The 26,602-nt window shown below is 32.8% G+C and overlaps 1 protein-coding gene across 2 annotated transcripts; it reads right to left on the bottom strand.

Moving 5' to 3' along the window:
• Positions 1-4,196: 4,196 nt before the first annotated feature.
• On the bottom strand, positions 4,197-24,761 carry LOC139529783 (uncharacterized). 2 transcript variants are annotated; one of them, XM_071325676.1, is made up of 15 exons: positions 24,646-24,761; positions 23,764-23,853; positions 23,024-23,140; positions 22,499-22,622; positions 21,877-22,052; positions 19,053-19,184; positions 18,285-18,317; positions 16,540-16,587; positions 16,211-16,300; positions 15,360-15,557; positions 11,992-12,063; positions 9,204-9,261; positions 8,216-8,412; positions 6,919-6,939; positions 4,197-4,754 (listed from the first exon to the last, which is right to left on the bottom strand). In XM_071325676.1, the coding sequence occupies exons 1-15, from the start codon at positions 24,680-24,682 to the stop codon at positions 4,231-4,233; spliced, it is 1,917 nt and encodes a 638-aa protein (XP_071181777.1). In that variant the 5' UTR covers positions 24,683-24,761; the 3' UTR covers positions 4,197-4,230. The 2 variants fall into 2 exon arrangements, with proteins under 2 accessions (XP_071181777.1, XP_071181778.1); XM_071325677.1 differs by lacking the exon at positions 18,285-18,317.
• Between the last annotated feature and the right edge of the window lie 1,841 nt (positions 24,762-26,602).

The raw sequence follows: 26,602 nt of genomic DNA, 5'->3' as shown, positions 1-26,602 counted from the left end.
ACTCGTGCGCACAAGTTGTGTAACTTGTACGCACAAGTTGTGTAACTTGTGCGCACAAGATAGTAACTTGTGCGCGCAAGTTAGTAACTTGTGCGCGCAAGTTGGTAACTTGTGCGCACAAGTTGAATTTTTTTTTTTGCATGGCACTCCAGGGCTTCCGTAAATACCTGCGACTATTAAATCCGTATCATTTTTTTTTCATTCTTTATTTTCTAACAATAATTGTAATTCTTGTCAACATCTTCTTAACAAATAACAGTTGGTATGCAATACCGGCGTATGTTGCTGTAAGGTACTTAATATTTAAGTCCTCTTTTCTTAAAACCCTCTTTAACATCCAATCTAGCTGTTATATAACGTTACAAATAAACAAGTTCAACTCTGTATGTAAATGTGTCATTGTGTACTTATTCTGTAAAACCTTAATTTTTTTTTATGATTTACAATGTATTCATTATTCATTATGTATGTATTATTAAAAATCTGCATATCCTTTTACGTCCTTGTGTGTTTTTAAGGTCACATTTGGTCCTGGTATATATGATGAATTTATTAAGATTGACATAAAAGTTTTAAAAACCCTACCGTACTCCAAGGAAAATCAGACACACAAAACGAATGGAAAACAACTGTAATATTCCTAACTTGGTACAGGCCATTTCAGTATGTAGAAAACAGTTGATTAAACCTGGATTTATAGCTAGCTAAACCACTCATTTGAATGACAGTCACGTAGAATTTCATTTAATGGACAATTATGTGTGAGCAAAGTTAATACATTTTGAGTAAAAATTTCACACATGGGGGGTACAGCAGTCAACGTTGTGGTATAATCTGAATCGTTATAAAACTATAACAAAAAAAGAAAAACAAACAGGCGTATAGACACTCTATATGTAAAGCACATAAGCGAAAAATGAAAGACAAGAATACAAACAAATTACCGTAGCACAATAACACAATAGCGGGATGTATAAATATCGAGCCACGCCAAAAGTATATTGTAAAAATTTGAATAAACAGTATAGGTTAAAAAATATTCCAAGTCAATATAATTGACACTTAATACACAATTAAGATGATAAACACCGTCAGCACCTAGAACATATACTTCAGGACCATCATGTATTATTGGTGTAATGGAATATTTATCATCAGATATGTATCCTATATAATCCTGTCTTTCCTGTAGTTACAACATTTACAATTAGTTCAGGATAAAATCCAAATCAATATGAAAGTCGATATGGAATATTAAGATCAGAATAGTGTTGAAGTTTATTGATATTCACATATTGAAGAGTCGAAGTAATATACTCGAAAAAATGTTCAACAAATTTAATTGTTAGAATAAATAAAGGCAACAGTAGTATACTGCTGTTCAAAAGTCATCAATCGATTGAGAAAAAAACAAATCTGGTTACAAACAAAAAACGAGGGAAACACAATGGAACAACAGAAACACTGAATACAAACGCCAGTGCAACATACATAGAAACGAACTATTTGATAACAACTGAATAAATATTTTTTTTTCTATTTTGTACATCTCGCTCTGGAAAACAATTTGAATTCAATATTTACAATTTCATGTTTCGTCAAAAGGCATCCGTTTTTATTGAGTTACTTAAATCTTAAATCAATGCTGGACGAAGGTGACACTGCAATGATTACTTAAATTGTATGTTATTAAGAAAGGAAAACATTTTGTATCCCTTTGCTATCGTGCGCTACCCCGAATATTCCTCCGGCCATATTTATATTAACCATATAGTTAGGCCATTAAAAGAGGGGCGAAAGATACCAGAGGGACAGTCAAACACATAGATCGATAATAAACTGGCAACGCCATGGCTAAAAAATAAAAAGACAAATAGACAAATAATAGTACTCAAGACACCACATAGAAAACTAAATACTTAGCAACACGAACCCTACTAAAAACTGGGTTTTCTCAGGTGCTCTGGAAGGGTAAGCAGATCCTTCTCCACATGTGGCACCCATTAACATGTTGATCCAATTTCGGACAGTAACCATATTTGGTTATTACTAATTTTACCATGTGTGGGCTGACCAAGAAAATGATGCTTGCATATCATCAATGTAATGATTGCGTTATTAGTAAAAAAAAATTACTGTGAAAGTCAAAGTTCGAATTTCGAATTTTATAGGTGTCAGTCAATCCCGACCCGCCCTTATAACAGCAGCAATATTATATTATATTATATTATATTAATTATTATTATTATTATTATTATTATTATTATTATTATTATTATTATTATTATTATTATTATTATTATTATTATTATTATTATTATTATTATTATTATTATTATTATTATTATTATTATTATTATAAATAATGAAATAGTAATAGTAGAAATAATGGTATGACTCAAGCATAGTTTTAAAAAATTGCATGAAGAATATATAATATATAGCGGATTAAATGTTTTAGTGCCAACTTAAATGAGGTTAATCTCGGGGTTTAATCAGATTATCTGCTTAAATTCTTTAAAGTTGATCACAAGGTAAACTTACATACTCTCTAGTATTCTAAATAAATAACTGTGTGCGATATAAATGTTCTAAACAATAGACAAAAGTAAGAGCAATGTCGATAAGATATTTTGTGTTTGTGTTTTACTTTATCTCCTGTAAAAATAACTTATCAGTTGAGACATGTAAAGTAGAGGATTGGATTAAGTTGGATATGAAACAAATGTTGTCTTACTCACAAGTTGTGGTAATTGGTCGTGAAGTAAGTAATGTTACAATATTCGAAAGCATTAACATTAATTTGGAAGTTCATTGTGTATTAAAATCGGATGGTTATAACGTTTATGAAAACATCACTATCTCCTCATTTTTCCCGGTTTCCAAGTGTTCCGGAACATCCGGTTCATATAAACAAGGTGATTTGATAATGGTCGGACTAAGGAGAATCGGTAACCACACCTTTCAGTGGGATGAACATGTTCCCATAACTAGTGTAGCATTTCGTGTAACTGTAGACAACCTTGTGGAAGTATCTACAGTTTGTGGATTGCAGACTTGGAATAAACCCGAAGGAGCTATCGTCGATAAGTGTCCTATTTGTTCGACGGATGCAACTTTTGATTCTCAAAATTATGCAAACAACGTCACGTGTTTCACCGACAGAAACCGAAGTGAATGCACACAAATTCCACGAATCGAAATGAAAAGTAAATGCAGCTGTAACGGACCAAATGTGTCGGTTGGAGATAATGGCGTTACCGCCCCTGGCATTACTGCAACGATTCTTCTATTATCAATGATGACTGTCAACGGTATTTTGAACTGTATTACTGCATAACCAATAGAAGTACCAGCGATCTAGGGAAATTTACTGATTGGAAACTATGCTAGATCAAGGATTTACTTTAATTTAAAAATGTGTTCGTATTTTGTCAGAGAAAATGTAATGTTTTTCTCGAAAGCTTAGTAATATCACTGAATTATACAGAATGAAATACAAAACAAACACTTTACTTTAACATGTCGTGTATATACTACTGTAAGGTACCAACGACGTATCACATTAATAGTCATTCAAACTTAGTGAACAATCCAACGTTTCCCCGCGGAAATACATACCAAACATGCTGTAAACACGAAAGGATCTATGAAAAAATTATCGTATTATTGCATATGTATATTTTTCCCAATTAGTCAGAGCAAGTCTTTAGTTGAAATTAATAAAAAAAAAAAATTATCTGCTTGCGAGAAGGATGAGTATCTTAATTCGCGGTTAGAATTGAAGGCCAAGCAAAATAATTGATTAACAATAAATATATAAACAAGAATGATAGCCCATTCTATATTGAAAAAGAAAGGCAAAAGATACCACAGGAACTTTTGGTTTAATAGCTTCATTGCAACATCAACCCATTATAAAACTTGAAATATCATATCAACTTATAACTCCATATACAGTCGATGCAAGAATGTGGCTCCACAGAAATTCAAAGTTTTACAATATGGAAGCTGAGCCAAGATATATGTGTAAAAGATTTAGAGCAAAGAAAAACAAATATACCAAATTTGCATAAATCTATATATGCATTCAAGACAATCTTCTATTCCATCACGCAAGTCGAGGAAAGTCTAAAGACTAGTATTTTTAAGACAAAACTAACTCCAGCCTAATTTATATATTAAATACAATTGAAGCATATTTATAATGTTTTAATTAATTCAACATTTTCATATATATTTTTTATCCCGATATGTATTAAAGTATTTATTATTTGACATTAAAACCTCTTCATTTTGTGAATATTTATTGAAGTCGCTTGCGGACACTACCTCGTTCTCAGCCGAAAATTCGTCAAAGTCACTTTCCAACATAAACTCGTTTTCAGGCGAATATTCATCAAAGTCGCTTCTCAACACAATCTCGTTCTCATTCGAAAAGTCATCAAAGTCACTTTCCAACAAAACCTGTTTATCGGCTGAATATTCAGCAAAGTCATTTGACAACAGAGCCTCATTCTCAGTCGAATATTCATCAAAGTCACGATACAACTGAGTCTCGCTCTCACGACGTATGGTTTGTACTTCTACATTGTTATTTTCATCCTCATCAGAATCATCGATTACTGGTTTAAATCTCTTTGTCGTATGTGCAACAAGGCGGTGTTTATGTCGAACCACAAGAAAAATCACAAACACCCAAAAATCCACCGTAAAACTATAGCACAAATAAATCAGATGTTCAATCCATGGAGCTATAATAAAAAGATTTTGTATTATCAAAGTCTCTGAGAGTAGTTATAATGGTACATTTTATTAGGTTCAACAACTTGTTAATCAAAATCTGCAACTCACATATAAAAAAACTTGTAGGATAAAGTAGGCTTTACATAAGTAAATTAAAAACTAAAAGTATAGTACGAATTTTCAGTTTACTGCATTTAGTAAGTGATTTTATAAGTGGCTTCCAACAAAACACCCAGTTATCATGATTTCTTGCTCAATAGTTATGTCCATTTAACCTAGAGTGTTACTATAGTTACTAGAATGGACTTTATTTAAAAACCAGTTATTGTCATGCCACGGTTTATGTTCTTCTCATATATATTATAATGGTATGATACTAAACCACTAACGGGAGGGATTGTGCCTGATATCTATATGTTGAGACATAATCTTTCAATCAGTTTAATTGAAGTATGGAGCTGGCATGTCAGTTAACTGCTAGTAGTATGTTGTTATTTATGTATTATTGTTATTTTCTTTATTTTCTTTTGTTACATTTTCTGACATCAGACTCGGACTTCTCTTTAGCTGAATTTTAGCTAGAGGTATAGGGGGAGGGTTGAGATCTCATAAACATGTTTAACCCCGCCGCATTTTTGCGCCTGTCCAAAGTCAGGAGCCTCTGGCCTTTGTAAGTCTTGTATTATTTTTAATTTTAGTTTGTTTCTTGTGTACAATTTGGAGTTTAGTATGGAGTTCATTAGCACTGAACTAGTATATATGTAACACTCCCAAACGTGTCCGATTCCCTCAAACGTGTCTATTCCCCCAAAACGTGTCCGTGATATTCAATTTTGCCCAAACATGTCCGATTTTATAACCACCAAAGGTGTCCGATTATTGTCATTCGCCGAAACGTGTCCACTGTTATACGCCAAACGTCTCACGTCTTTTAGTGCTAATACACAAATGTCCTAAATGACACCAATAACGTTTACGGCAATTCTATGATGGGGGAAACAGTTGGTAAAAAGTATCATTAGTTTGTTCAATGCCGATTGTTAACGATTATCACATTTGCAAATTTAATCTGTAACATATTAACTTTTAACATGTGAACATACAAATAATTTTAGTACAGTTGAATTACTAAGTGAAATATTTTATACTAATAAACTCCAATGATGCCTTTTATATTATCCGAATATTGCACGGCGGACTTTTAGCAGAATTAACTTCATTTTTTTAGCAGCTGGTATTTTAAAAGCTCTTCAAATCATAAACTGGTACTCATTTTTAAAAATATATTTTAGGTTTCGAGCAACACGTAATACACACGAACAAGAGACAAACCATCCAGTGACAAATATTTCAGATTCTATTATCATACCGGTTATTCGGATAGAATTTTCATTTAAAACTTTTAGAGCAGTTAAAGACCGATATTTTATGACTTCTCCGTTATGTAGTAGAGGCCGTTTTTTATAAAAGTTTAAAAAATAAAAAATAAAGGTTGCCATACAAAATGCAACTGATGAAATGAACGAGTGAAATGCTACAAAGGGTTTTATGCACAGAGAATGAGACATTCATCTACACGAGGTATCTGATTTAAAACCTACACATTAACTAAACATGGCTGCTTACATTTACATCCTTCAACATAGCCAAACAAACGCCCCGATTATTACCAGGGGTATACTGCCTAGCTAAAGTAATTTTTTTTTTAAATGAAATAGAAAAATGAATATACGTTTTTAATGAAATAACAATAACTAATTAATCTACGTATTTATAATATGGACACGAATGATAGTTCCAGTAAAAGAAATAAAATAAGCTTAATATGGACACGTTTGGGGGATTGGACGCGTTTGGGCGTTTATACAAATGACACGCTGTGGCGCACTTTTACATTTAGACATTTTTTGTAGTTCAGTGACGTTATGTAGACACGTTTGAGGAGAATGACACGTTTTTGAGTGTTACATATATATTTGTTAAGGGGCCAGATGAAGGACGACTCCGGGTGCGGGAATTTCTCGCTGCATTGAAGACCTGTTGGTGACCTTCTGCTGTTGTCTGTTGTTGTCTCTTTGACACATTTGGATATATATTTCTCAAATTTAGTCATTTTTGGTCAATACACTTTTTTATTAATACGACACTTATCCTTTTTTTATTATTACTTACGCAATCCAGGAGGTGGAAGAACTGTAAAAAAAACCCAGTATAAATATAAGTATATGTATTCAAAATACATTTTAAAATGTGTTTTGAAAGAGTATGTCTTAATTGTGATTAAGATTATAACACAATGTTGACTGCTGTACCCCTATTTGTGATTGTTTGTGTTGTTCACGCATCGTTGTCAATATAATGGAATTCGATGAGACTGTCATACAAGTGAGAGGTTTAGCTAGCTATAAAACAAGGTTCAATCCTTCATTTTCTACATAAGAAAATGCCTGTACCAAGTCAGGAGTGTGGCGGTTGTTGTCCATTCGTGTGATGTGTTTGAGCTTTTTGTTTTGCCATTTTATTAGGACTTATATGAGGGTCGGTTGAAAATAAAACTTTACGGCAAAAGAGATGATTTCAGCTTCTCAATTGTGACCTTAACATTTTTAAACAAAGAGTTCCAAATGGTGAAGTTCAAATCATTACTTCGAAAGTTTTACGGACGCCATTGCGATTTGATTGATCGTTATGGAATATCTATTTCACAGTCAGATGATATCGGATGTGTCCCTTGTGTCATAACTTCAATCCCGTACCCTTTTCGCGAATGTGACCTACCGAATTAGACTATTTACCGTATTTGTAATAACATGTGCCACACGACGGGTGCCACTTGTGGAGCAGGATATGTTACCCTTCTGCAGCACATGATATCACTCTCAGTGTTTGGTGGAGTTTCGTGTTGCTATTGTTCCCCTATTTTTGACATGTTTACCTACCGTGTCCGTTTGCTTTGTCCACACATCGTTGTCAATCTAATGAAATTGTATGCGACAAGTAAGAGGTTTAGCTAGCTTTAGAAAGAGGTTTAGTCAACCATTTTCTACATAAGAAAATACATGTACCAAGACAGGAATATGACAGTTGTTATTCATTCGTTTGATGTGTTTGAGCTTTTGATTTTGCCATTTGTTTAGGGTCTTTCCGTTTTGAATTTTTTGCATACAAGCCTATAGATGGAAAATTTGTCATTCGTTGGACGTTTAATTTCGTGGTTCAACTGTACCCACGAAATCCATGAAAGTTGGTATCCAACGAATAATAATGAGTTCACAGTATTCTGTAGACACATGTCTCTTTTTAAGACTGTATATTAACCTGTATGGTAAAAATAATTCATGTCAAAATTTTAATTTTTGTTGATCTTGCGATTAACAGCAAAAGTAAGCGAGACACTAGGTTCCGTGGAACCCTTACAACTTCTTATAATATTTAACTGAATCTTTTCCTAATTCTTCTAATATATCACCTTTCAAATGGAAAATCATTCTTGTTTTACCAGCATAAGAGCATGTGTATGAGCGGGAATCTTCTACTAGTGAAGTATGTATAACAAAAACATTATAGGCATCGATTTCTACTCTATCAGCCATCTTCTCGCGTAATTTTAATGACGACATATATTTTGTTCCGTTTATCCAATAAACAAGAGTGTCTATCGACGATCTGAAACAAAAAAGGTTTAAAGATTTATTAGTAATTGCTAAACAAAACAAAAAAACAAAAAATCAAAACAGCCAAACAACTCGGTTTCTGATGGATAGTTATGTATCATCTCTCAAACAGTAAGAGGAAATTATTTAAATCGTCATACTAGACTATTGTAAATGAGTCTCTTAAGTTTGATGTAGATTGCATTAAACAATATCATTCGATTACAATCTGTTTTACTTGTTTATATTTGGAATGATTAACTGAAATCAATCTTATTTAAGTGGTCCACCACCTCGTTTAACTAAATGGTTCGGTAAACTAAAGGATCGTTTGAATCGATTGGGGTCGGTTTAAATTATACTGATGCATCAAATGTGGTTATATTCTACAGCCGAACAGATTGGAAATGAAAGAAATAGGATAAAAGGAAATATATTCTTCACATTGACTCAACGTCTGCGTTTGTATTTCTAATTTTTAAAGCGAAGTATAATAATAAAGTTACTTTTGTCCTTTTTGTTTAAATAATTCATTATATGAAATCATCACAAGAAATTAACAAAACATGAAATAAAAGAGGGGCGCAAGATAATAGAGGGACAGTCAAACTCATACTCATAGATAGAAAATAAACTGACAAGGCCGTGACTAAAAAAGAAAAAGGAAAACAGACAAATAATAGTACACAAGACACAACATAGAAAACTCAATACTAAACGACACGAACCCCACCAAACATAATAAATAACTTTATCGACGGCAAATATAAATGGAAAATAGAAAATATGTATAACGATATCTACCCTGGACAAATTAGGTCTACTCTGTCTCCTTCTGTAGCTATTACTGTTGTCTCTGGAACTGTAAATATAAAGTAGGAATAATTGACTGTCTAGCATCAGACTCTACCTGGCTTAATGCCGCTTATGATACCAAGAATACTAATTGAAGAGTTATAAATCCAATGTTGCCAGACACGACCTGGCTTAATGCCGCTTATGTTACCAAGAATAATAATTGAAGAGTTATAAATCCAATGTTGCCAGACACGACCTGGCTAAATGCCGCTTATGATACCAAGGATACTAATTGAAGAGAATCCAATGTTTCCATACTCTACCTGGCTAAATGCCGCTTATGATAGCAAGGATACTAATTGAAGAGGTATAATCCAATGTTTCCAGACTCTACCTGCCTTAAGGCCGCTTATGATACCAAGGATACTAATTGAAGAGAATCCAATGTTTCCATACTCTACCTGGCTAAATGCCGCTTATGATACCAAGGATACTAATTGAAGAGTTATAATCCAATGTTGCCAGACTCTACCTGGCTTAATGCCGCTTATGATACCAAGGATACTATTAAAAAGTGAAGAGTTAAATCCAATGTTTCGGAAAGTAGTTCCTGCTTAATACTAACAGTTAAACAGAGATCCTCGGTAATGTTACGTAAACAGATCTGAACAACAACTAAAAATATTAAGAACAATACGGATAATTCTAATGCAACAACGTTTGTAACGTTCATTTTGATTGGATAACGTCACTTTCTTACATGGCATCAATTGACAATTTATACTATGGGACGTACGCGCAAGCAGGGGCGTAGCTGCCGTTAGGCACTATAGGCACGTGCCTACACATAATTTTTTCACAATTTTTTTTTTAAATTAAAAAAAATAATAAACAACGTTATCTGTAGATGAACGCCAGTGAAGTTGTCAAAACTCTTTGATTATCGAATGTCAGGTGTACACTAGCCTCTCGTCCTTAGTGAATGGAATATTGGATATAAATAAATGTTTTTATATGATTTTACCTTATATATAGAAACTATAAACTAGAACTTTGGTCATTTGTTGGTACTGATCATTTCACTTCTATGAAAAAAACTTGAATGATCCAAAACTTAGACACATGATTTTTTTTAATTAGTTGCTGTTAGTTTTCAACTAGTTTTCCACTTTGTCTTCACCCGACCTACAATCAAACCTTTGCCAATGTTGGTCGTCCGTTTTGCCTACCGCTTTGCAGGATGTATAAATACGCAGTCACGTCTGGTCAGAATGGGGACATTAAATCCGATGCCTAGTTGTAGAGAGAATGCCACTCTTTGAGGAGTTCGTATTTAGTCTACTGAAAGGCAAAATTTCTGCTCCTATCCAAGTAATCCATCATTTTCCAATGCATGCCATTTTCAAATTTCCAGACCTTAGTTCTGCACGGCACCTATTACAGGACCTAGCTCCCTGTTGCATTTATTGTAAAAAAAAATTGTCCTGAATTTGCTTAAATATTTGACACTGGATGTTTAAAAATCAATCAATCAACTAGCTTCCAGTAATTTTGAGTACTCTCAGATCTGCGTGTAATGACCACAATTATTCAAATTTCTAAGCAGGTAGGGATTTTATAGTAGAAGATATAAAGACATATGAATTTCTTGAATTTTGTTATGATAGTATGAACAGATCAGAACTTTTGGATTAGGCATCGACTATGTGTGTATGTGTTTGTGTGGCTTGGGTGAAGGTTTAAGAATCAAAAGATTGATGGTTGATGTCTAGCCAAAAGGATAGTTTGATTATATAGTAATATCAGTGTTAACGACTTGCCTAATTTTTTTTATGAAGGATCGTCAATATGTACTATAGATTAAGTTAAATGTATATATCAGTCAGAACGGGATAGTCTTAGATATGAAAATACCAAACAGGGTGTACTGCAGCGCTTAATTAAAGGGATACGCTGATCTATGCTGGGCAATGCATACTTTGAAATATATATTTTTTTTTATTTCCGATTGTAATGCGTTTTTCACCAGTCAGATGTTACGGTAAATTATTCATAGTTCTTCGAACTTTTCATCATGTATATTATAATTTCCATGATTAAATAACCAGTAAATTTAATATTTTTGTACATGAAATTTTGCAGCTAAAACGCTGAAAACCGTTTTCCGTCGGGGGGCTTCGCCCCCCTGAACCCCCTACCAGGGCTCTGCCCTGGACCTGATGGGGGCCTTGAGCGGCCCCCAGACCCCCTGCCGATTTGTGCCTACAGTTGACTGAATACCTAGCTACGCCCCTGGCAAGCGCAGATGGCATATGACAGATTTTAAATACATGTTTTAACATTGTTTTCTGTCAGTTTCATTAGAATGGAGATGACTATATTGTAATATAAGCTCCGACGGCATCAATTTGGGATTTGATGGTCGCAAATACCCGTTTACTGTCTCCGCTAACGCGTCGCCAGTAAACTTAATTTGCGACCATCAAATCCCCAATTGATGCCGTTGGAGCTTAAATTACAATACAGTTATCTCCTAAATGTATCAGTTGTAAATGTCATAACCCTCATACGGGGACTCAGGTCAAACTTTAAAAGTACATTAGATTCTTTAAAAAAAAGTCTATTATTAAATTTCTTTTCGGCAACTTATAAAAATTTTAATTCCAAATTTTCTAATTGACCTATATATGTTGCTAAAACATTTTGGTGACTCTCAGACATCATATTTCTAATTGAAGAATTCTAATAATTTAATACCTTCTTGATATTCTATTTATACAATAATATTACATACATTTCTTCATAACGTCTGTGAATTCTATTTTGTCTAGCTTGACTGATGCAAACTTTTTTCCGCCACTACCACCTATAGAGTAAAATATAAATATCTTTTTTTTAAAGCAAATTCAGCAATACCACACCGGTATAGAATTGTAACACATAACTAGAGGCTCTAAAGAGCCTGTGTCGCTCACCTTGGTCTATGTGAATATTTAACAAAGGACGCAGATTGATTCATGACAAAATTGTGTTTTGGTGATGGTGATGTGTTTGTACATCTTACTTTATTGAACATTTTTGCTGCTTACAATTAACTCTATTTATAATGAACTTTGCCCAGTAGTTTCAGTGGAAAATGTTAGTAAAAATTTACATATTTTATAAAAATTGTTAAAAATTGACTATAAAGGACAATAACTCCTTAGATGGTCCATTGTGGTCATGTTGACTTGATTTTAGGTCTTACTTTGCTGTACATTATTGCTGTTTACAGTTTATCTCTATCTTTAAAAATATTCAAGATAATAACAAAAAACGGTAAAATTTCCTTAAAATGACCAATTCAGGGGCAGCAACCCAACAACAGGTTGTCCGATCCATCTGGAAATTTCAGGGCAGATAGATCTTGACCTGATAAACAATTTAACCTCGTCAGATTTGCTCTAAATGCTTTGGTTTTTGGGTGATAAGCCAAAAACTGCATTTTACCCCTATGTTCTATTTTTAGCCGTGGCAGCCATCTTGGTTTGTTGGCCGGGTCACCAGACACATTTTTTAAACTAAATACCCCAAAGATGATTGTGGCCAAGTTTGGATTAATTTGGCTTGGTAGTTTTAAAGGAGAAAAATTTTTGTAAAGTTAACGACGACGGACGACGGACGCAAAGTGATGGGAAAAGCTCACTTGGCCCTTCGGGCAAGGTGAGCTAAAAGAGGAACGAAAGATATCAAAGGGACAGTCAAACTAATAAATCTAAAACAAACTGACAACGCCATGGCTAAAAATGAAAAAGACAAACAGAAAAAGGCAACATGAACTACAAAAGCATGGACAGTACAACAAACCAAACCAAACACAAAAACACTACTCCTCACGAAAAATTGAAACCTGTATTAAAACAACAATGAATAACACAATGTCCAGTTCCAGCCTTACTTGGTACAATAATATGTGGTGGGGTTAAAAAAAGATTGTCATTCGCACATCAATTGTCTTGTCTATTTTGAACACATGTCGCAATAGCAAAACACACAATAAGACAAATTGTGCAGGCCAGTTAGCGCTAGTTATTGAAAATAGCTATGAAATAAAAGACAGCACATCATTTGTAAAGTATGGTCAATATTTGCTCGCTACTGTAGGACACTGTACAGGAGACCAACTAAGGTACAAAGAAGACTATCAGTGAAGAAACAATATTCCTAACAAGTTTCTTGAGTCTCATCATGTAATTTAAATGTGTAATTGAAATCATATAGTAATTGTAAGAGGTCAGTTAGTATTTTTTTAAATAAAAATCGTCAGACAATCGGAATACAATTAATTTTTTATTGACTTGGTTTGTATTTAAACTTAGTTGGTTAGTATATCATGCTGCGATTACTGAAGAAAGACGCAAACACTTTTCCAAGTTTAATTACTATGCAAAGACTATACCAGAGGTGCGTTTTGACATTTTTGTCTCCTTAATAATGTTTGAGGCCAAACTATTCGAAAATCTCATAGCTAATACAAACGTTTAATATCTGATAATACTGAACAGGCCAACTGAGGCCAGTGCTGGACTTACTTGTTTACCTACCCTTCCAACATTGCACGTGACATGAATTATATTCCATCTCATCTGGCCTATCACGGTAACTAGACATACTATAATTATAATTACTAACCCTTCCAACATTGCACGTGACATGACTTATATTCCATCTCATCTGTCCTATCACGGTAACTAGACATACTATAATAATATTGACTGACCCTTCCAACATTGCACGTGACATGACTTGTATTCCATCTCGTCTGGTCGATCACGGTAACTAGACATACTATAATAATATTTACTCACCCTTCCAATATTGCACGTGACATGACTTATATTCCATCTCGTCTGGTCGATCACGGTAACTAGACATACTATAATAATATTTACTCACCCTTCCAATATTGCACGTGACATGACTTATATTCCATCTCGTCTGGTCGATCACGGTAACTAGACATACTATAATAATAATTACTAACCCTTCCAACATTGCACGTGACATGACTTGTATTCCATCTCATCTGTCCTATCACGGTAACTAGACATACTATAATAAAATTTACTCACCCTTCCAATATTGCACGTGACATGACTTATATTCCATCTCGTCTGGTCGATTACGGTAACTAGACATACTATAATAATATTTACTCACCCTTCCAATATTGCACGTGACATGACTTATATTTCATCTCGTCTGGCCTATCACGGTAACTAGACATACTATAATAATATTTACTCACCCTTCCGATATTGCACGTGACCTGACTTGTATTCCATCTCGTCTGGTCGATCACGGTAACTAGACATACTATAATAATAATTACTAACCCTTCCAACATTGCACGTGACATGACTTGTATTCCATCTCATCTGTCCTATCACGGTTACTAGACATACTATAATAATATTGACTGACCCTTCCAACATTGCACGTGACATGACTTGTATTCCATCTCGTCTGGTCGATCACGGTAACTAGACATAGTATAATAATATTTACTCACCCTTTCAATATTGCACGTGACATGACTTATATTCCATCTCGTCTGGTCGATCACGGTAACTAGACATACTATAATAATATTTACTCACCCTTCCAATATTGCACGTGACATGACTTATATTCCATCTCATCTGGTCGATCACGGTAACTAGACATAATATAATAATAATTACTAACCCTTCCAACATTGCACGTGACATGACTTGTATTCCATCTTATCTGTCCTATCACGGTAACTAGACATACTATAATAATATTTACTCACCCTTCCAATATTGCACGTGACCTGACTTGTATTCCATCTCGTCTGGTCGAGCACGGTAACTAGACATACTATAATAATATTTACTCACCTTACAACATTGCACGTAACATAACTTGTATTCCATCTCGTCTGGTCGACCGCGGTAACTAGACATACTATAATAATAATTACTAACCCTTCCAACATTGCACGTGACATGACTAGTATTCCATCTCATCACGGTATAACTAGACATACTATAATAATATTAACTTACCCTTCCAACATTGCACGTGACATGCTTTATGTTCCATCTCGTCTGGTCGATCACGGTATTAACTAGACATACTGTTATAATAATTACTAACCCTTCCAACATTGCACGTGACATGACTTATATTCCATCTCGTCTGGTCGATCACGGTAACTAGACATACTATAATAATATCTCTCAAACAGAGAGGATCTACATGGTAACCCGGCTTTGTACGAACGTAAAATGTAATATAACTGTTCGTAATTTTGTATCATCTGTCTTTCAGAGTATAGTTTGGCCATGCATGTTCCTGTAACAAATCAAGAAAACATAAAAATATAGATGCTTCCCCATTTCCATTCTCAATTTTATTCGTATTAAATAATAATATAAGTTTGAACCTCTCCTACAAATTATGAAATAATCATAACAACAATATACTTTTAACAATTTACCCTTTTTGATTTCTATATTTTGATACCAGCACCAATATATGTAAATAAATATTCGCATGTGCATGATGAAACAACTGGAAAACTGAGGAAGAAATAAACCGTTACACATACAGTGTATAATCTAATAGAGAGCGTACCAATCAGTTAGTCAGAGAGCTATCCGGCCCGTTATGATCACAAACTTGTGATTTTAATATTTAGTTCTAGTTTTTTGTATGATAATCATATCTTACACTAATGACATTGTGTAACCTGTCTATTGATAAAACTATATTTGAACATCTATATATATTGCTTTTTTCTTTGCAACGTTTCCTTAATGTTTTGGTCAACATATTGTTTTATTCATTTTTTATGGGATAATTTTCACAAGAAAGTTTCTTGATACGGTGTTATTATTATTCATTAGTATAATAACTATAGTTTTAGATTAATTTCCAAAAAAAACTATCCATTTTTATCTTGAAAACTACATTCTATAAGGTATCGTGAATAAACTTGAACATACCCCGTCTTTTGCGCTCGCCTTCTGCACCACAAACACTACATGGCGTCCAGTCACCCCAGCTTGAGTAATACACGAGGTTGTCGCGTTTTGCTATAAATAAAATGTATGGTATGTTGCAGGTCTTTGATTTGTTATTTTTGTATTACATATAATTGTTTTAGAAAAATTTGGGGGATAATTTGATTCGTTGAAAAATAATATCATTAAAAGTGTATTGTATTAGTTCAAAAAAACCCTTTCTCTTTTTTAATTATAAACTACATTGAACATCTATAGGTCAGAAAGAAGATAATCTCTTTATTCAGTTTGAACAATATAAAAATACTTACAGACTTGTTCTGGAAGAGGTTTGCTAAATTTTATGCCTTTGGAGTCAACTGAAATCAAATGTGTGTTTATAGTTTATACAAAGAATAATAGAGGGTATTTTAGTGTAAACATATTTATATATTTATAGTGGATTGGGAAACAAGTTATTGCAACTTATATTAATCCCTTGCAGCCACTCAATTTAAACTTAGGTGGGTAGTTGTCTCATTGGCCAATTCATACCATATCTTAAAAATTTCTACTATGAGTTGCTGCACACAACTACGTTGTCAGTACTCATACAGTTTCAATCGTCATATTCCCGACTTTATATACACTGCACGTTCCCCGACAAAGTATGACGTTACGCGATGTTCGTACCTCATTGGGTAATCGGTGTAGTTGGCAAGATGCAAGTCCAAAATATATAATTTTGTGATATCATATTCATTGCTAATTGTACGTATTTATAAAAAAAAAAAGGTTTTTTAAACTAAAAACGAAAAAAATAATTGTTGAAACTATGTTTTATGCTGCATGCGACAAGCTTCATTTAAAAAAACGGCTATTTTTAGGTTGTCCCGCGTAACATATTTCATTAATTGTAACCACTAAACTATGATTTTCGTCTAAACTATTTAATATTTTGAAAAACGGGATTTTCCATTATTTAACAGCATGGTTCCTTCAGTCTGTTATGCATTTTTATGACGTTATGATGACGTCATAGAAAATAAAAGCGTTCCATACTGCAAGGGCAAATCTGTCACACGGGGGAAAAAATGGGATTCCAGATTTGAGAATCAAAAAACATTTATTTAAAATGGAAAAAGTTTAGTATTTGTATTTAATATCAATGTTAATTTGCTTAATTTTATGAATTTAAAGACAAATATCCTGAAAAATGATATATGGTAATGTATGAGCGATTTTTCAAAGGCTTACAAGGTTGTCGCACCGCCTTTTTTTTGACGTAAAAACGAACTCAACTAAAATTTACGTCAAATGGTTGCTTATCAGTGCTCTTAAAATGGTAGAATTTTATGATTTTTTTAAATGTTATTTTTCTTAATTTTTCAAAAAACTAAAATACATCAATTTTCGATAAGTAGTTAAAAAGCACCGTCGATTTTGCGGAGTCTTACAAGAATGTCGCACTTGCTTAAAAAACAACGTTTCAGTCAAATTTTTGCGTTTTTAAAACGTTACGAAATATTCGCGACGTTATGTTACGCTTACATGTACGAACATCGCGCGTAACGTCTATACAAAATTATTTTCGTTTTTTTTTTCTAAAAAAATATATATTTTCTTATTTCGAACCGATTTTTACTCTGGAAGAGTGGGGATATACTGATATATTATCCATTCTTTAACTGACTCAAATTGATAACTCGTCATTAATGCATTATAATTACAATTAGGGACGACATCAAAAATTCAATGTAGGATAAAAAAAAAAACTTAATTCATAAAGTTTTTTCATTGACACCCCTACCCCCCCCCCCCCCCCCCTTTCTTAACTTAATTTGGGAAAAATTGATTTACCAAAAATTATATATATAAAATCGATGTCAATTATACAAAAATTGCAGCAAATTTATACAATCAATACATTTGAATGGGGACATATGGTTGGAACCCAAGAATAAGGTAAAAATAAACAAGTTAAAACATTAAACATAAATAATGTTATTTTTTTTTAATAAAGCCGTAAATCAAAAATCTGAACAATAAACAAAATATATGTTAAACATATACCTACCCTTTCTTATTGGAATATCTGTTTCTTGTATAACTAAATAGGAATCAATAAGATAGTCACAGGTCACTCAAATATGTGAGTTCATTATTATTCGCTGGATACCAATTTTCGTGGATTTCGTGGGTATAGGTGAACCATGAAATTAAATGTTCAACGAATAAATTTTTTTCTATAGGCAGACTTCGGCAAAACCACGAATTCAAGTATTCACGAACATGTAAGTTTTCCTTAACTCACGAAAATTGGTACCCACGAAAATAAATGAATCCACAGTATAATAGTAACTAGAGGAATTTATTGTATGTACAAAACAAATACAGTATCACTATCTGCTTTTGTTTATTCTAATCAACAGGGTATTGAGGCCAAATAAAAAAGTATGTGTGGTTCCAGTTACATCTAAAAAAAGTTAGGGTCGGTAGGTAGGGATTTTTTTTTAAATTTATTTTAAAGGTTATATTTTTATTTGGCCTGACAAGTAATTTAAATAAATAAACAAAAATACTGTACACAAAACAAATGTCACCCGTGTACCATTCTAGTCAACGGGATATTCACAAGTAACTAACATAACCAGGTAAAAAAAATCCACATTCGATATTGAAATTCGTAAAAGTCATCTTTGTTTTACTTTCATTATCTATACACAAAGTGTTATTGTGATATTTTTAAGGTCTTATATCTTCTTTGTTGCATACGGATACAAATGGAAAACATTTCAAATACATGACGTTTACTGTCGTCTATAGAAAAAAAATGACCACTTACCTTCTAAATGGAAAAAGACACGAAATCTGTCACTACTGAAGAAAAAGTTTTTCAGCATGTTAACATCGAGATATTTCTTCACATAAACATCCTTGGTTTTCATATCGTGACAAAAGTAAGTCCCTCTATCCGCTACAAAAAATAAATAAATATATATTTAAAGGGCACTAGCTACGGGGCGCCGAATGGGACTCTTGTGGTTTTGTACAAAATTCAATTCTGTCATAACAAAATCATTTTTGTCTTACAAAACTATGTGCTACAGACTTGTTTTGTGAGAACTTCAATTTTGTGATGACAAAATTCATTTGTGTAGACACAATTAATTTTTGTCATGACAAAATTCATTTTTGTAGACAAAATTCATATTTGTCATGACAAAAGTCAATTTTGTCTAAAAGGTATGCAAATATAAACATATTTGCATACAAAATTGACTTTTGTTACCTGATATGGAAATTAAATCACAAAAGTCAATTGTGTGAGGTAAGATTCAATTTTGTGAGACACAATTGACTTTTGTGAGACACAATTGACTTTTGTGAGACAAAATTGACTTTTGTGAGACAAAATTGATTTTTGTGAGACAAAATTCAATTTTGTGAGACAAAATTCAATTTTGTCAATTTTGATGAGACAAAAGTCAATTTTGTTAATTTTGTTGAGACAAAAGTCAATTCTGTCAATTTTGTTGAGACAAAAATCAATTTTGTTGAGACAAAAGTCAATTTTGTTAATTTTGTTGAGACAAAAGTCAATTTTGTTAATTTTGTTGAGACAAAAGTCAATTTTGTTAATTTTGTTGAGACAAAAGTCAATTTTGTCAATTTTGTTGAGACAAAAGTCAATTTTGTCAATTTTGTTGAGACAAAAGTCAATTTTGTGACGACAAAATTCATTTTTGTGACGCCAAAATTCAATTTTGTGACGACAAAATTCAATTTTGTAACGACAAAATTCAATTTTGTAACAACAAAATTGACTTTTATGAGACAAAATTGACTTTCGTTAGACAAAATTGACTTTTGTGAGACAAAATTGACTTTCGCGAGACAAAAATCAATTTTGTTGAGACAAAAATCAATTTTGTTGAGACAAAAGTCAATTTTGTTGAGACAAAAGTCAATTTTGTCAATTTTGTTGAGACAAAAGTCAATTTTGTCTCACAAAAGTCAATTTTGTCTCACAAAAGTCAATTTTGTCTCACAAAAGTCAATTTTGTCGATTTTGTTGAGACAAAAGTCAATTTTGTCGATTTTGTTGAGACAAAAGTCAATTTTGTCAATTTTGTTGAGACAAAAGTCAATTTTGTCAATTTTGTTGAGACAAAAGTCAATTTTGTCAATTTTGTTGAGACAAAATTCATTTTTGTCAATTTTGTGTAACAAAAGTCGATTTTGTATGCAAATTAGTTCACAGAAACCAAACTAAACTAATTTGAATACAAAATTGACTTTTGTCGCCCAATTTTCAAATTAGGTAACAAAATTCAAGTCTGTGTAACAAAAATGAATTTTGTCATGACAAAAGTGACTTTTGTCCGCTGATAGATAATTTTGTATGACAAAATTTTAAATTTGTAGTATGATACAAATTTTGTTAAACTGAACTTATTTTTGTTGAACAAAAGTCACTTTTGTTATGACAGAATTGAATTTTGAGTACAAAACCACAAGAGTCCCATTCAGCGCCCCGTACTAGCTGTCAAATTCCTAATCACCGATTTGACTCAAATTCTCATATTCGATTTATAATATGCTAAAACGTATAATTCATATTACTATTTGTCTGAAATAAACGGAGACTGCCGATGGTTATATGACCCGATATAAACATAAATATAAATACATAGCGACATCGTGCAATTAGTATTTCTAGTTCTGTTTGATTTGATTTTATAGGTTAGATAACAAGCAAATTATCGTTTTTACCTGTATTAGACTGATTTTTTTTTTGTGGATCGAATCAGTCAACGAAATGGTACACCTTTGTTTCACTTTCGATGTTCATTCTTTTCCTTTAAATGGCTGACCTCGTTTTATAAATGTGTAACCAATCTTTAGCTATTTGGTTAAATTGAAGGTATTATGAAAACGGATTCAATGAGGTCGAATTATTCACTTGCAATTGAATAATTGATCAGAAATGTTTCTTTGCTTATTTTGACAAAATTCAACTAAATTGGTTGATAAAAACGAATTATTTTTTCATCATTTCATTGGTATTAATGATTAAACCAAAGACAATCTAATTTTTTTTCATATCTCGTAGCTAGTGCCTTTTAAATGGTGGTCTTCATTAGAATCAACGGTAAAAAGCAAAACATGCGTAGGTCATCTTTTATAGTATTTATTGGCATACAATCTACATACAGGAGTTTTGAAATTCCTTCAACGTCATTTGAACTTGGCGCCCACAATACTGTTGTAAAGTTATGAACCAGGATTGTAACCAAGGTAGATCCCTATACGAATTGGTTGAAAGCCCGCCACAATCACAGTGCCAAAAATCATACAATTTTTACCTTTTATAAATCAGAGTAATACCGCTTAGACCGAGAGATGCGAACGATACCAACGGAATATGAAAAATGGCAAGACGACGCTGTGGCAGTAGCTCGGGCAGTAGGCCATCGAGTATCACCTGACACAGTTTAACTGATGATCACTGATGAAAATGTTGAAAATATCACCGTGAAATTAAACATCTCGTCTTCCCAATCCGCCTCAACATATATTAGTATATTTACAAAACTTATATTTTTTTTCATATGTTTACAAATGAGACTTCTTATTAATATTTTTAAGTCCGTTATATAGTTCACCTGTTGTAGCGTTTTTGATATGTAGGCCGTATTCTTCATCAATATACACCCGATTATCATTCTCATCGTCATGCATGTCTATATCCATTCTAACGATACGGAATTGTCTCCCTTTTGCCTTCTTTCTGTCAAGTTTTTTCCATTCGATTGTTTTCCCATATGTTTCTTTGTCACCACTGATTAAAATAATAATGATAATAGTAAAGTATACAATCATTTGTCATAGTATGTCTAATGTGAAATAAAACCAAAACTATTTTTACAATATAACCTCATTTGACATTGTTGTCTTATGAGAAACAACACCAACATGATGTTTTACAATATATTTGTAACTTCATGTGACAACGTTTTTCTATGAGGAAACAACACCAATTTTTTACAGTACTAACTCATATAAAATTGTTGTTTTTTGAGAAAACTTTACCAATATTTTTATAGTATACCCTCAAGTGACATTGCAATACATTATTTCGAAAAAAAAAAGTAAAAACACCAATATTTGTATAATTTACCCCATGAGCATTGTATGTCTCATAAGCTAACAAAGTTTTAACATTGCTTTAACGATGAGAGAATATGAGAGATACATTTGTAGTGCATGTTTATTAATCATACTCACCAGTAATGACATGTTAAAACGATGTGCTCATGCTCTTCCACACTGTACATCAATTGTAACGGTGCGCCTCTGTTCTGTTTTCTATAATTTTCGATGTATTTCTCGCATTCGGGTAAATTTCTATCTATTAAGAATGATAAATTCGATTTTATTCTAATATCTTGTACCAAACAAATGTTTCAATAACGTTTATAGTAACGATTCCTCAAGAAGTAGAATCGGATTTTGAATTTTACTTCAAATTTGATAGACAAGTAAAACTAAAACTGAATAAGATTGATTTATCCTAACAGATATACAAGTTTTGCGCATTAGTAAATGTCTTACAGTGTCGAGGAACCATAGGCCATACGTATTTTATGTTTATCCTATACCAAACCTTCTCATGCCTATCCTTTACACTCCCCATAGTCCTAAATCCATGCATCCTTGACAAACCTAATCCTAACCCTTATCCTAAAATGGACATTAAACTTAAGCAAAGGGTTTCTTAAAGTAAATGTAGTTCAAATATAAAACTCTCACTCCATGGTACTTGATCCTGAACACTGGCTGTATCTCGCCGTGGTCGTAGTTTTGTTTTATATTCTTCGTCCATACTTTCATCAGGTACGTCGAATGGAAGGTGGTCTTTCATTAGTTCTGAAATAACGATATTTTAAGTGATTTACGTTCAAAACTTTCAAACTATAATATATTTTGCAATCTTAAATATATGAGTAGATTTAAATGTCTTTTTCATTTTAGCCTTTTAAAAATTTGGAGAAAATATAAATCTGTGGATTGCATATCACTATGCAAATATCTCTTATATACTGCTTGACTACTGAGGTAGGTGTTTTTGTCTTGATTATAGGTAATGGGGACAATAAAAAAAAATGGTTTTGTCTTGCACATTGCTATGGCAAGTACTAGTAGATGTTTTTGCCCGAATCTCTACTAATTGGGTATGTGTCTTAATCGTAACCATTGGTTATGGTCACACTTGCAAATTTATGATCCTTTTTTCAGTGACTTCATAATGAAATGCATTTTTTCGGCTCATTGTTCATGATTAAAGACCTCACATCAGAGCTCATGATATCTTTTTTTTTCTCTCAAATTTCTTTACAAATGGAACATTTGTCTTTTTCAGCTTGTTTTAAAGTAGTTTTATTTATTATTTTTCAACTAGTCATAAACATCGTTTCGCTGAACTACTCATAAATAATCATAATTGTCTACCTTACAATCGTTGAACTTCCTAGATTATCATAATATCATACCATCAAGCTCCTCGGTTATATTATATTTTTCTCTATGTCCGTCGTCATCTTCTATTTCTATAACCATCTCTAGTGCTGAGACAGTTAAACCTAAATAAAACATGGTGCCGAGACAGTTAAACCTAAATAACACAAAGTATCCAGACCAGTCACCATAACATATCAGGAAAAGATTATATAAATGTTTTCTGATATCCCCGAATTCCCGAAAAAGGTCCGTCCCATCCTCACTTCACACGTTCCCCCTTCTTCTCTTTTTCAAAGGCCATAACTTTTGACCCCTTATATTTCCACATCAAAAAAGCATGTCACCCCTCATAACATATATATATTTGTTATTGGTGTTTGAGCGTGGTAATAATGCGGATACCTTCATGACGAATAACGGTAAAAAAAATTGCCAACTGACGTTTACGGTAATTTTTGGTAAATGACGTGACCAATCACGTTAACTTTTTTTCTCAAAATGACGGTAACGATAAATATTTGAGACCTCTGACGAATCCCGACAAGGAGATTTTTGGAACCTCTGACGAATCCCGACAAGGATATTTTGACGAATAACGGTAAAATGTTATCAATTTAAAAGCCTAAAATGACCATTTGCCGCCTGACGGTACAGGGCATTACTATCCTCCTATTTGGCCTAAAGTCCGCAAATAGTCTTAAAAATTTACTGCAACACTTGACACGAGATTTTGCAATCTTTAACCTATTGACGTCATAAGTGTCAAACATGTTCTCTTGTGTGACGTCACCGGAGCCTCTGTAAATAGTAAAATCACAAAAATACTGAACTTAGAGGAAAAGTATAATGTAATGTCGACAGCAGCTTGAGGTTGTAAGCCATAACACTTTAACAGATCATATTCATTACGTTACCTGTCAATAAATAGATAAATACTGCACATCTAAACATTTCTTGTCTAAAAGATTGGTAATAAGCAGCAATGAAAACGCTTCGTGACGTCAAAATTCAACGATGACGTCATATTTATAAGTTAAACGTTGGTTCCAATATTTATGTGTTGCCTTTATTTGTAAGTCCCGAATTCGAAACTTTTCAAGATAATAGAGATCGCCGACAATATAAACCTTAAGAAAGAATGAAAAACAACTGCATTTTATACTGACAATTAAACAATTAAAATAATGGGTCAAAAGTTTAAACAGGTTTTATAGCTAGCTTAACATCCTACTTGTATGAGAATTATTTTCAGTTCCATTATTTTCATATTTCTTTTTAAAATATTCAACACTACGGGTTAATAACTAGTCTGTAGGTCACCGTACGGCCTTCAACAATGATCCACACTGAAGACACTGAATAGTAAGTTATTTTCTGGATAAAAACGGAAAAAAACAAAAGAGAATATGAACAACTTTAATGACCTTTAATAATGCTAAAAAAATAAACGAATAAAAATCAAATAAAGCCAGACAGCAACCAACGTTAACAATTGAATTACATGGTTCTGAGTTTTAACAGGCATATACATTAAGAAAAGTGAAAAGAGAAAATGATACTGTGACATGTTTGTGGGCGCTCAACTGTGTCTTTTCTAGAACCGGGAAAGTGAGATCAACATAACTATGATTCCAACACGGAAACTGTAAAGAAACTGTAATTAAACACTATATGGACTCTCTTAATACTATATATCATAGTGGAAATGGAAATAGGAAATGTGTCAAAGAGACAACAACCCGACCAAGGAGCAGAAAACAGTCCATGGCCACCAATGGGTTTTCAACTCCGTGACACCACGAGCAAATGTTTTCAGCTGGCCCCTATGACAGTGGCTATTTTTGCCGTTGGCGGCAAAATTGTATATATACGTTTCTTAATTTATTTCTTAATTAAAGATTGCTAAATATCAATATATATATTTCTATAGCAATTCTTTTTAAACGATAACAAATATTTTATTCAATCATTTCCTGAATAGTGAATTTTAATGTTAAAAAATATCTGAGATACAAAAAAGTTAAAAAAAAAATGATGAGTTTAGTGCACGTAAAAATTTGTAAAAAGAAATAAAAATTATTGAGCATCCATTTGTAGCAACAAAATCATATCAATTTGGTTCTAGAGCCGGCAAAAAATCATATTTTTGCCGTCGCTCGTAAAATACCCTCTGCCTATATTTGATGCCATTTTCGTTATTGTCAGTTTTTATTGGTGGAGAAGCCGGAGTGCCCGGAGAGAACCACCGACTTCCGGTAGAAAAACTGACAATCATAGTCAATTAAGATTAAAGCCGAGCGCACCTGCATAATGAAATTAATGTGGAGCAGGATCTGCTAACCATTCCGGCGCACATGAAATCAACCCGAAATTTTGGAGGGGTCCGTGTTGCTAAGTCTTTATAAGACAGACATAAGACATAAAGCTTTTTTTAGAGTCGGTATAAGCAAGCAATTACAAACATAAGCTCTGAAGAGCTTTTAAAACCGACATAACAACAAGTAAAACAAAACATGCATATCGAGTCATGCACACAACATTAAACATATAAAGCAAGAGTTCATATCAGTATAAGATAAGATAAGATAAGATAAGATAAGATAAGATAAATTTTATTTTCCAAATTAGGTCCCCAGGGGGGCATATACACATAACATATATGACTGATACAACATACAGTATTTTACATAACATTGTAAAATAAACTATTGAAATAGTCATCCAGGTATTATTTGTTAAATAAAAAAGTATTTGAGAGTTGCTACTCCAGAGATGTGGCAAACCCCATTTATTTAATTACTTTTTTTTCTCACTTTGATTTTATAATACTTTGCTGAAAATGTATAAATATAAAATATAAAATAAATGATT

This window comes from Mytilus edulis, chromosome 7, assembly GCF_963676685.1.
Source record: "Mytilus edulis chromosome 7, xbMytEdul2.2, whole genome shotgun sequence".
Lineage (NCBI taxonomy): Eukaryota > Metazoa > Mollusca > Bivalvia > Mytilida > Mytilidae > Mytilus > Mytilus edulis.
The sequence above is the reverse complement of the archived record's forward strand: the minus strand, read 5'-3'. Positions and strand labels throughout refer to the sequence as shown.